General features: G+C 42.3%; 1 protein-coding gene across 1 annotated transcript in view; it reads right to left on the bottom strand.

Annotated features, from left to right (window-relative positions):
* Window positions 1-13336, bottom strand: part of LOC124719797 — a 393830-nt gene that overhangs the window by 63437 nt on the left and 317057 nt on the right. Inside the window, exon 11 of the mRNA XM_047244992.1 lies at window positions 2224-2441. Within this exon, the coding sequence (XP_047100948.1) occupies window positions 2224-2441 (218 nt within the window). The remainder of the gene's footprint in view (window positions 1-2223; window positions 2442-13336) is intronic.

Here is a 13336-nt window from a genome sequence, read left to right as displayed (position 1 = left end):
CTGTGTCACTCCCACTAATCGTGCCAATTCTTCTCTAGTTTGACGTGAGTCTTCACTCGGCAATGTCTCCAATTCTGCATCTTCCAAAACTTTCTCTCTTCCACCACTATGCCAGTCTACAACATTAAAATCACCGTTCTTGTAGCGTTGAAACCACTCACGACACGTTCTTTCACTAATAGTGTCGTTACCATATGTACTCGAGAGCACTGTATGAGACTCGACTGCTGTTTCCTTCATATTGAAACATAACAGCAACACCTCCCGCTAATGACGAGAATTAGGCTTGTAAACTGACATTTTCAATCGACAACAACTATATGATGCAGACACAAATCGACTAAGGTTTGAATGAAGTTATGTTGACCGAGGTCCAAGCTAACTGCCAGATGTCTGCGATCTGTTTCTTTCAACCGCTACTTACCGTTGTCGCCACCTATCAGCAAACAGTGGAAGCGAAGTTGTACACTTTTTATAATGTAGTAAGTGACAAAAACAAAAAGGGAATATCCAAAACGTAACTGCCAATACCAAGTAGTACTGGAGAACATGTTCTGCAAACTAGTATACAACTCGATAAAAATGTATATTTCACATTTGTAATTTATCCCAACACTTGTTTTTTTATCTGTTTTGCACAAATATTTCTCAGTTTTGATTATTTTTTAGTGATCACTCTTTCATCTATAACTTCGAACTCGTAATTGGATAAACTAACAATGTCAACCAGTAATAATCATGCATGGAGTAGTGCACTGTCCACGACCCTTAAACCTCTTAACTTTTTACGGAAGTTTCAGTTTTATAAAAATATCTACTGTAAAAAAATACAGCAATAGAAGTTTGCGTTCATGTGGTTCAATAAAGCCCTTAGTTAGTAAACAGATTATTAAATTATAAGAAATGAAAGATGACTACAGAAATGTTTGTAATTTCATCAGTTAAAAAGTCATGTAATCTGTAATACAAAGACTGTTGTAAAATTGCTGGTATTACACAAATTCAATTATATTTTAAGTTTTAACAAAGAAGGGACTTAAATTCATAATCAGAATGTTATAAAAGTTATTGCAGCTGGGACCATGTGTTCAGTTAAATTAGGTACTGGTTTGTTTGCAGTTCAGTATGAATTTTTCAAGTCAACACTTGTGTCAAAGTAGCAGGCTGTAAAAAATAGTTGTAACTGTGTTGCACTAACAAGAAAACACAAGAAAGAAACAAAGAGGAAGTTGTAAGGAAAGCATGTTTGGTTATTTTGAGATAGGAACACATGACCAGTTAATGCTGCATCCAGTTTTGTAACAATGTCCACTTGATCACTGGCTCATGCTGAACTCTTTCAGGTTATCTTGCTGAGAAAATCATCCACTGAGTGAATTTGTGAAAATATCAGAAGTATAATATTGCTTTGATGATGTAAGATTACATTAAGATGCTCAGTACACATAATTTTTTTTTTTTTTTTTTTTTTTTCATTTAGTGCTCATCTTTGTGGGTCACTGGCACTCCTATATGCTCCAGAACAGGTGGTCAACACTTTCTGACTACAGACTGATGATTTTGCAATTAGATTTTGTGATTAAGAAGAGAAAAATGTCACGTAAAATACACAATGGAATGGTACTTCACTGTTCTAAGCTAAGTATGAAAGACAATTGTGTAATTAATTTTAGATAAAAATATTACATAATTTTTCAGAAGTTTCTTATAAAATTGTCAAATTCTGATTAAATTACTTGTAACCTAACATTCAACAAAATAAAATAATATATTAATTGCTGAGACTGATCTACTGCTCAATGTTAAATTCTGAATTCAGGGAAAATCAAACAATGGAAAAGCGAGGTTGAAATATCACCAATATTAGAAACAGAACAACGGAAAATCCAGGATTGAACAGTGGCAATATTATGAAAAGGATATAGATTGCTGCTCGCATATACTAGAGATGTCGAGTGGCACACAGGAATAACAAGAAAAGTCTAAGACAAATAAATTTTGGACTGTGATTAACATTTGATGAGAGATCTTGAGCTGATCAGCAGGTCATTGTGGGTGATGATAAATCAGTCAAACTAAGTGAGAACTCATCACAAAACCACAAGTTAACAATACGGCGGATCTCCGACGGTGAGGTACCGAGTTCGATCGAGAAATCGCAGGTAAGGTACATTCCGAGACGTAAGTCAACAAAATAACAGAGGGCAGGAGCACCACACTTGCCGGAGGGTCGAAGGTGCTGTAGTCCGCAGCAGGATTCTCCTCGGCTTCTGCAGTGGCCGCGGCAAGGTCCTCAGCCAAGATGGCCGCCTCCAACTCGGCGGCGGCACTCGCGAAAGCCCGTGCCACCTCCTCGGCCGCGTCGTCGTTGCCGATGCCTTCGTCCACAGCCGTATCGTCCTCGTCCGGTGCGGTCGAGCTGTGCTTCGAGCTCACCGACCCTGTGGAGCCCAGATTACTCGGGTTGATTCCTCAGAAATAACCACGTACAGAAGAAACAGTGTTAATTACTTTCAAAGGAGGGAAAATGGCATAGCTGCCGTCACTATCCACGATCCACACGGTGCAGTACAGCTCGGGTCATTGTCGACCCGTCGGCTAATGAATAGGCAAACGCAAATTAGGCGCACCTCAAAAAAGTGACACCAGCTGTCTGCCGTGACCAGTCGGTGCTGCAATATTTCTATTCTATCTTAGCAATCTCACATCTTTTAAGTTAATTTGCACTTTACTGCTGTATGTCTTTAATTACGCTTCATCATCACATGTCAATCATCTCATTTATAATATGTACCTTCTCCAATACTCTTCCCTTATTTCATGTTTATTCAGTTGTTGAGTCTCCTACCATCTTCAGTTACAGTTTTAATGTCATAATAATAATAATAATAATAATAATAATAACCTTTCTTTGTTACAATAAGTTTAATCAAGTAAGTGTAAGAACTATTGTGCCCCCTAGAAGATTTGATGTTTACTTCTGTCTTAAGCAGTGCTCTTTCTACCAATTGTAGACATGAAGATAAGTGCTCCAGCAATCAAAACCAGTCTTCCTTGTCTAAATTTGTAACCATTAAGAAAAGTGTGTGTGTTTGTTCGTAACACACATAAATCTACAGTTTTATTCCAATCTTGATGAAATTTTGCACACTCTACTTGCAAAACAAGAGGAAGATCACTGCCTACACAACATTTCATAATCTGGCTTGAAACATATACGTACATATTATACAAAGGGGAAAGGTTGTTACCAAAAATCTCTAAAAGTTCTTGGCAAATGCATTTCGGATTCCTACAGCCAAGAAAAAAACGAAAAATTAAATGCGTAACATATGAAATATATTATGGTAAACTGACCACAATTTCTATTTGCAAGAATGAATTACAGCAGCAATACCCATCTTGGAGATAGTGCCATCAGACGCCACTAGATTGTCGGACAAGCAAAAGCTCGAAAATTTGACAGAAAGACAATTGCACATTCTTGTGTATCGATCAGATGCTGTCGTTACATTTGACATACGCTCTAGAGGATACTGCAGTCCCTGTTTCACAGTCCGAGTACCAGCCTGGCACAAATTTTCATAGTTGTCATTCCACATTTCACTGTCCTAAATGTTTGCATAGCATGTTTCTGAGGCGGAACATGGGAATCAGCGCAGCATTCACCCATTGGGATGGGGGGAAACCACCTAAAAACCACATCCTGGCTGGCCAGCACGCCGATCCCCCATCATTAATCCACTGGGCAGATCTGATCGGGAGCCGGCGATCCTCTTTGTCTCCGATGCGGTCTTACTAACATGCACAGTTACCGGGGCGGGTAATGCTTTCAACTACTTATATTTTGCAAAAAGACCATGATGGTGACATGAGGAATATTTGAGCTCATGTTGAATCTTACCAACAATTTTTCTTCCTGCAGACCATTCAAGACTGAAACCAAAAGGGGGGAAAGTCACTTTAGTATACAAAGTACCCTCCACCATACAACATATGGTGACTTGAACAGTACAAATTTAGATGGAGAAGTGTCACTGGTTGCATGTGACAATACACACTGTCTTCTAGATCCTCATATGCAAGTTCCCTTTTCTCCATTCATTTTCTTGTGAACTTTAATTTTCACAGACAGTATCAGGTGATTTGAGTTCTATTAATGTGATGGCCAGTAAATACTGTAACTGCAGAAGTGTGTATTTACTGCTGTAGGTTACAACACTATAGAATTTTGTCAATCTTGCATATGGCTGTCAAAAATTATTTTACTTTTTATGTATAGTGATTTTTATGTATTTTTAATATTTCTCATCTTAAAGCAGAAATCTCAACAGCAAATATCCACAGAAGTACGCGTACAGTAGCTATTTCAAATTCAGAGTGTGTACAAAGAGTGTCCAAATCACATGCTATGGAAGTACAAATGTAAAATTGTGAGAAACATGTTGTGGTGTTTACTGAATTTGCTAACACGGATCACAAACTGTTCATAGAACATCAGAAATCGTGATAAATCTACACTTGTCACTGCCAATGGTTTACATCACAATCACATAGAAAGGAAAATTACATCTTCATTATTTTTAAAAGCAACTCTTTTTTTTTACGTACCTTATGTAAATATAAAAATCTATGCCCTGCCTTTATACTAAACCCACGGAACCATATAATAAGTTTAAAGAACAAATAATGTGGTAACAGCATTTTAGTTACGGTCACAGCTTTTATTAACTTCTTAAGACTCAACTTCCCTGCAATATGAGTGCTGGAAATATAGAGATCCATATGTCAGTAAACAGTAGTAAGTTGCACAACTTGCCATTTATTTTATGACTGTGACTTTCAAAACTGCAAACTTCCAAACTGTTCTCAAAAATACGAAGTGGAGAGCAAAGAGGACAGCCTATATGTCAATTTTGATTTATTAGCCTCTGTCAAGGCTACAAGAAACACTTTGACACCTCCCAAATTAATCAGAATTATCAGCTCCTAGTACAGCTGCTGTTTCAAGTCTCTTCCATCCCTATTACCTAGTTTAATTTTCAGAGGATTTTTGGCTTTTGGCATTATACCATTACCGATATCTTTCAGAAAATATCTTTCTTCTCTAGCACACACTATGAATGTTTTTCAATAATAAACCTGGTGCTCTCATTCCCGTACATTTGATAAATCTGAAATACTCACTAGGGGAAAATTTCGTTCAGTTTATTTCCCATCCAATAATATATTGTCACAGTAACTACTTACATGTATAGGCACAAGAGGCAGACAGTATTTTAATCAGTCAACATGGACCCCAGACCTAGGGTGATAAAATCCCGAGAACAATAAATTTAAAAAGAATGAAAGCAGGATAGAAAAAAGAAACACAAGTGCAATACAATAAAATTAAAACAGCGAAAACTGTGCAATGTGATATTTAATGAACACCAGACTGATTCACTCTCCTTCCAACCTAATCAAAACTGAAAATCTGGAATGAATTTTTCAGTCTGCAGTGCTGTGCGCAACGATTTGAAACTTCCTGGCAGATTATAACTGTGTGTCAAACAAGGAATCGAACTTGGGACTTTTGCATTTGCAGCAGCAAGTGTTCTACTGACAGTTTTCCAAAGATGATCCACAATCCACTTTCACACCTTTACTTCCACGAGTACCTCACCTCCTATCTTCACAGAAATTCTCCTGTCCACCCTGCGAAAAAAACAATATTGCAGAGACGTGGCTTAGCCACAGTCTACCAAATTGTTTCTGGATGCTAAGCAATGTCTCTGCAACAACCATTCTTCCAGGAGATGCAGTTCCCCAATGGATGCAGGAGAACATCTGTGGAGTTCGGAAAGTAGGAATTCGAGATACTGAAGAAGTACAGCTGTGAGGGTGGGGTGTGAGTCACGCTCTGATAACTCAGTTAGCACAGCACTTGCTGGCAAATGTCAAAGATTGCAGGTTCGAGTCCCTATCTGGTAGTCCAACAGGTGGTTTTAATCTACCGACAAGTTTCAAAACCTAAAATATCTACCATTAGCCATTTATCACACAAACAGCTCAAAAAAAACACAATTAACCATTTCTCAGTCATACTAGCTCTGATTTTGCTCCAGAGCTGAAATACCAGGCAAATACTAATAAATAACAAGAAAATGAATGTAAATTTTCTGCCAATACTGCACTCATAACAAACTCACAACCAGAAACATTACAATTACTAAAATTTTTGAAGTTATTAAGCAGTGGTCAAATAGATTTTTGCAGGTAAACCTAATGCTTTCTTCCACACAATTGTTTGTTGCAAATTGAACTGAAATTTGGTAGTGCAAAATGCAAACTGGTGACATCACTTGTTTGATGGAATTTGATTAGAAATTAACATTACATTTAAACGACTTGTTCTGTTTCTGTAGCCGACTCGTCACCACATCTGACACTCGCGTGGAGGATCCGTGTTCTATTCCCAGTACTGCCACGGAATTTTCCTCAGTGGGACTTAAATGGGTTGCACTCTATTTCAAGATGCCAATTTAAGAGCTACTCGAATAAGAAGTTGTGACTACCAGGTCTGAAAAGTTGGCAATGGCCTGGAGAGCAATGTGCTCACCACATGCTCCTCTGTACAACATCCACACTGCAGACAATGACATTACTGCTGGTTGACACCACGTGCTCTTTAGGGGCCAATTGCGGAGTTCCGTTTAGATTTTTTATAAACAATCCAATGGATAATGTCTGATACTAAATGAGGCTGTTCGCCACGGTGTTGTTGTGCAAGGTGTGACCTAATAGTAATGGGAATTTTTGTTTTTCTTCAAGAATCTTTATTTTATTCCTCAAAATAACTTTGTCTCATTGAGGTGCCCCCCCCCCTCTCCCCCTCAGATGCAACACATTTATGCCAGTGCTTTTTCCAATTTCAGAAGGACTTCTGGAACTCACTTTTCTTTATACTGTTCAGCTCCTTCAAGATTCTATTTTTGCCTTGTCAATGGTGACATCCTTTCACAGTTCCCTTCCGCCTCAGGAATAGATGTAAGTCACAAGGAGTCCCATCCAGCCAATACGGTAGCTGAGGCAATATAACAGTTTCGTTTTATGCCAAAAAATCACAACCTACTATTCCGGTGTGAGCATGAGCATTATAGTGATGCGAGTTCCACGAATGGTTTTGCAACAATTCTGGTCATTTTCTTTGAATTCCTTCCAGAAAATGGCACTTAACTTCCTGATAGTATTCCTTATTGACTGCACCACAGAGAACCATGGAAAAAAAATCATTTTCCCCACAGTTCTCTTTGTGTTGCCCACACACACTTGCCCTCAACTACACATTATCACGCATACTCCCGACACTTGTAGTGGACGATGAGCATTCTTTACCTTGCTCGTGTGTTTATATGAGGTGTGATCAAAAAGTAACACAGATTTTTAATTTCGTGGTCTTTATATATCAGATTTTCAATCTTTTGTTAACTTCTTGGTACACATGTTCCTGACATATGTTTCCATTTGTAGCTGTTTTGAGTATGTGGTTTACTGTTGACAGCTGAAAATATTACACGTGTGTATTATGTGAAGGTGACTGTCAAAGAGGAGCAATGGGTAGATCTGCTGCAGAGGATTGCGCTTGGCAGCCGGGAAACCACAAAATTCAACCCGCAACATCCAGGCCCTGGAAATTGTACGCACATTTCACTATGCTGTACGCAGAGGCTGCAGGGCTCCCCAAGCACGACAATAATTTTATTTAGAAAGGTCAAGTGCAGCGCCTCAATATGAGGATGTAGCAGCAATGAACAACAAAAATCTGACAAATTTCTGTTTTTAAATTCACCTGCGTCGCATCTGTAACTTGTGCACTTTTGAAAAGTGCACACCAGTTGCTTTGAAGTTTTGCAGATGGTGAAACAGTACCAGGTAGTTTGTTTGTGTGTGTGTGTGTGTGTGTGTGTGTGTGTGTGTGTGTGTGGGGGGGGGGGGGGGGGGGGTGTTTACATCACATATAAGCAATGTCTCTTCGCAGCAGCGAGCCTCGTGTGTCCTGCCTTGTGGGGCACTGAAGGTTGGCGGCAATTCATGTCTCGCCTGCACGTTTTCTGTGGACCTGCAGTGACAGGGTGGGGTAGTAGTGATGTGTACATATTGCAGCTGTTAGCTCTGTTATTGTCTAGTTGCTGCGTCAGCCGAGTGTAGTGAAAATGCTTACTATTGCAGAGAATGCGTTTATAGTGGAAGAGGTTTTCTGTGCAGCAGAAAACTTTATGAAGCACGTGAGGCAGCAATTTAGATTGAATTTTCCTGCTTCGAGGTGTCTGCATTGTGACACTGTAAGTGATTTAATCCGCAAATTCGAGACGACAGGTTCAATTTGCAATACACCACAAACTGTTAGGCCCACCATACTAACAGAACGGAAGCTAGTCAACATTTCAGACATTGCATTGCGAAGTCCAACAAAATCGGTGAGGACATTATTGCAAGTAAGTAGAGTCTGTCATACGCCAGCACATCAGGCAGTAATCAAAAAATTGGTCACGTAGCCGTATAAAATCCCACGGTGGAGGTGGCGATGCAACACGGAGCGTTGTCACCGTCCGACACTTACTTGTCCAGTCTAATTCGATTCACCCTTTTCCTGGGCCTACAAGGGCATCTCTGTAAAACACATGTTCAACACTTTGTCCTGGTGGAACAAATTATTTATGCGTAATTCCTTACTGTCAAAAAAGGAAATCTGCATTGTTTTGATCTTTGATTTGCTCATTCGAGCTTCTTTCGGTCGAGAACGTGCCACTTTCTCTCAAGATCGTACTCAAAAATACAGAATTCGTCACCTGTGATGGCACAGCCGAACCATTCGCGGTCACTGGCATTCCTCTCAAGATGATCAACACACACATTTCTTCAACTGCCCTCCTGCTCAGCAGTGAGGTTTCTCGGCACCATTTTGACACAAATATTTGCTTAAAATTTGATTCGCCGTTAAAGTGCAAGTTTAACAGGTCACCCATCACCCTCGTCGTCAAACATTGACCCGATCTCACAAGAGTACACACACATTCGACATTTTCAAAGGTCTCCTCGATTGAGATTCATCTTCATTGTATTCTCAACCTTCCAAAAACAATTTGTGGCAGTGAAAAACTTTTGCTCTTGCCAAGCGATGTTCCCCATAGGCCTGTTTCAACTTTACAAGGGTACACTCACAAATTTCCCAAGTTTAACACAAAACTTGACTGCATAACAGTTGCTCTAACTTCCGCTGTTCCATTTTCATCCTTATGACAAAAAACACAACTTCACTGGTGACGCTCTTGAGACTCACGTGACGGCTTCACAGAGTTAAAATTCTGAGCATCTGGAACGGTTGAACAAACCAGTCTATACCAGTAGAACAATACGGCATTAACAGATTGCATGTTGCGATATCGGACTCGTTACTTTTCTCATCCATCTCATAATTGTGACACACTGTCAACAATTTTGCGTAATTTGTCGGTATATAGACAAAAAGCCATTACTGTGAGATAGTTGAGAGCAGACAACTGGAGATGCATAGTGTGGTCTGAAGAGACTCAATTTTGCCTCTTTTCAATTGATGCATTTAACCTACGGTGTGTGTGTGTGTGTGTGTGTGTGTGTGTGTGTGTGTGTGTGTGTGTGTGTGTGTGTGTGTGTGTGTGTGTAGGATGTACTTGAGGCCAGAGGTGGTTCTGTGACAATTTGGGGGCATTTTCCATACCTCAACTGGAGCTAATTTGTTCAGGTTGCAGTGAACGCGAAGCAAAATGTTTATTTCAACATTCTCAGTGACTGAGTGCTGCAGTTTCTTCTACACCTTCGTGACGATTAGACTGAATACTCCTGTCTTCCTAAATGACAACAGCAATGTTCAACAGGTCTGTACGGGTACATTCCCAGTTCGGCAAACACTTGAGTACATTATCGCACCTTGACCGGCTCGCTTTCCCCCTCCACTCTTAAACCCGCTGAAACTGTTAGCAAGCTACTCAGAACAGTTGGTGAAACATAGCATGTGACATGCGTGTGGTTTTGTAGAGCATTATGTTCTAATCATCAGAGTGCTTCTTCAGCAAGACATGGCATATACACTACTGGCCATTAAAATTGTTACACCACAAAGATGACGTGCTACAGGCAAAAATTTAACCGACAGGAAGAAGATGCTGTGATATGCAAATGATTAGCTTTTCAGCGCATTCACAGAAGGTTGGCGCCGGTGGCGACACCTACAACGTGCTGACATGAGGAAAGTTTCCAACCGAGAGAAATGCGTACCATCACGTTTCCGACTTTGATAAAGGTCAGATTGTAGCCTATCACGATTGCGGATTATTGTATTGCAACATTGCTGCTCTCGTTGGTTGAGGTCCAATGACGGTTAGCAGAATATAGAATCGGTGGGTTCAGGAGGGTAATACGGAACGCCGTGCTGGATCCCGACGGCCTCTTATCACTAGCATTCGAGATGACAGGCATCTTATCCGCACGGCTGTAACAGATCGTGCAGCTACTTCTCGATCCCTGAGTCAACAGATGGGGATGTTTGCAAGACAACAATCATCTGCACGAACAGTTCGACGACGTTTGCAGCAGCACGGACTATCGGCTCTGAGACCGTGGTTGCGGGTACCCTTGACGCTGCATCACAGACAGGAGCGCCTGCGATGGTGTACTCGACGACGAACCTGGGTGCACGAATGGCAAAATGTCATTTTTTCGGATGAATCCATGTTCTGTTTACAGAATCATGTTGGTCGCATCCGTGTTTGGCGACATCGCGGTGAACGCACATTGGAAGCGTGAATTCGTCATCTGGCGTATCACCCGTCATGGTGGTATGGGGTGTGATTGATTACAAGTTTCGGTCACCTCTTGTTCGCATTGACGGCACTTTAAACAGTGGACATTACATTTCATTTCAGATGTGTTACGTCCCCTGGCTCTACCCTGTGAAACCCTAGATTTCAGCAGGATAATGCACGACTGCATGTTGCAGGTCCTGTGCGGGCCTTTCTGGATACAGAAAATGTTTGACTGCTATCCTGGCCAGCACATTCTCCAGATCTCTCACCAATTGAAAACGTCTGGTCAATGGTGGCCGAGCAACTGGCTCATCACAATACCCCAGTCACTACTCTTGATGAACTGTGGTATCGTGTTGAAGCTGCATGGGCAGCTGTACCTGTACTCGCCCTCCGAGCTCTGTTTGACTCAATGCCCAGGCGTATCGAGGCCGTTATTACGGCTAGTGGTGGTTGTTCTGGGTACTGATTTCTCAGGATCTATGCACCCAAATTGCGTGAAAATGTAATCACATGTCAGGTCTAGTTAATATATTTGTCCAATGAATACCCGTTTATCATCTGCATTTCTTCTTGGTGTAGCAATTGTAATGGTCAGTAGCGTACAAAGAAACTTATGGGTATTCTTGCTTCTCCCTCTTGTTCCTTGTGTGACACCATTAGCGAGGTTAAAATTATGGTACACAGTATTAGCATCACGTTTCCAGTGGCGTTTAATTTTTAATAGGTGAGCCTACATTCCCCATTCCTCCATACACCTCATACCTCCTTCTCTGAGAATTTCACAACGAAATCAACTGTGCGCAAGTTAAATTTTGGCAGGCACCACAGACTGCTTCTGATGGGTGATGTGTGCCATTAATACACTGGGGAGGGGGGGGGGGGGGAGCGGGGGTGTCAGGGGGCACAGATTGTGTTCATATTTGCACTGGTGATGCCACTGCTCCCATTGGAGTGTCAACAATTCGGAGGAAGTTCCACATTACCTGACTCTTCACCTTACAGTTACAACTGCTGTCCCAGTTGAAGCTCTTCTTACACATTTTAATTTCTACACCCTCTTAAGTGTGTTAACATTCGAATCAATTTCTGTACAAAAGATAAGAACCAAAAATCGTGGCCCTCTGAACGCATCCGAAATACTCGGGAGAATGCAGCACTTGGCAGAATCGTCGGTATCTCCATGCAGAATCAGCACTTACCGGCATAGGCATTCATCAAAAATAGTTAACCTTCCAATTATTACTACGGCATTACTACGATGCGAATTTGCACTCCTTGGCATTAAGGGGTTAACAACAGAAGTGCAGTACGTACACACACGAAACAAAATTTTAGTTTTATCAAACATTATCCTGTGTCTATCTGTTAAGCTGTGTACCGCAACTGCCGATTCCTCGAGTTCACAATCGATAAGGTGGTGCCGACATTCTGCACAACAGGCAGTAACAGTACATAAAGAATTATCGCAAGCCACCTATAGGCTACAGAAGTCCGCCACAGCAGCAGCCTCGACAGCCTGTCACTCCCGAGGAAGACGACGGTGGCAGTTGCCAAAAACTCGACGTTTTACCCAGATCTTATGCGCCGAGAAAACTGACAATGTTTTACGTACGCATATTGTCGGGAGGAAGTCTGTTCTCTGAAGTCAAGTACAGCAAATCAGCTGCTTAGCTTCCCTCTCAGCACAGAACCTGCAATAGAACTGACGGTCGCCACCTGCACTAACTTTTTACTTCATTCTGAAATTTTACTTTGCTTAGCAGTGCAGTGCAGGCCTCAGCCACATTTCCCCCTGAAGACATACTCCACACACGGGGGTGAAACATGGGCTTCAACAAAAAAATCTGTAGGACACAGCTCAAAACCACAAAAACTTTTAGCGGTTATACACGCCGCAAGAAGAGCAGAGAGCAAGTTAGTATGTTAGTAAGGAGAGTGAGTTAGTGCTAGGTGCAGACTGTTAGAGTGGGCGAACCTCTTCCCAGGAGCGCATGCAGGTTCTCAGAGTTGGGCCAGCGGCCCAGGCGTCCGCCGACGCGCTCCTCCCCGTCCTCCAAGTCGATGAACTCCTCCTCGGGCACGGCAGCCTCCCGGTCGAAGAGCGACTCCTCCACGCCGAGCAGCCCGTCGTCCGCGTCCGCACCGTCGTCGGCGCAGCCGGTTCCGACACTGCTGGTCTCCGACGACATGGCCAGCAGGGAGGAGCCGGCACCGAACGTGCGGCCCACGCTGCCGTAGATACCCAGGCTGCTCCCCGAGCCGGTGCGAGACAGCGGGGGCGGGACCGCGCCGTCGCCGTCGCCGTCGTCCGCCGGGTCGGCGAGTGGAGGCGCGTCTGCGCCGTCGACCTTGCCGGGGAGTTTCTTCCGGGGCAGTGGGACGGGAGGCGCCGTGTCCTTACCTTTGGGAGCTACGGGGGAACGGTGAGTGGGAAGGAAAAGCGGAGTCAGTTAGCAAAGCGCGAGCCACCTTTAGCCTAGTCTGTGTTTTTGTGCCGTACGGCATCGGGT

The sequence above is a fragment of the Schistocerca piceifrons genome, chromosome 11 (assembly GCF_021461385.2).
Source record: "Schistocerca piceifrons isolate TAMUIC-IGC-003096 chromosome 11, iqSchPice1.1, whole genome shotgun sequence".
Lineage (NCBI taxonomy): Eukaryota > Metazoa > Arthropoda > Insecta > Orthoptera > Acrididae > Schistocerca > Schistocerca piceifrons.
This window is presented reverse-complemented; position numbering and strand designations above follow the sequence as displayed.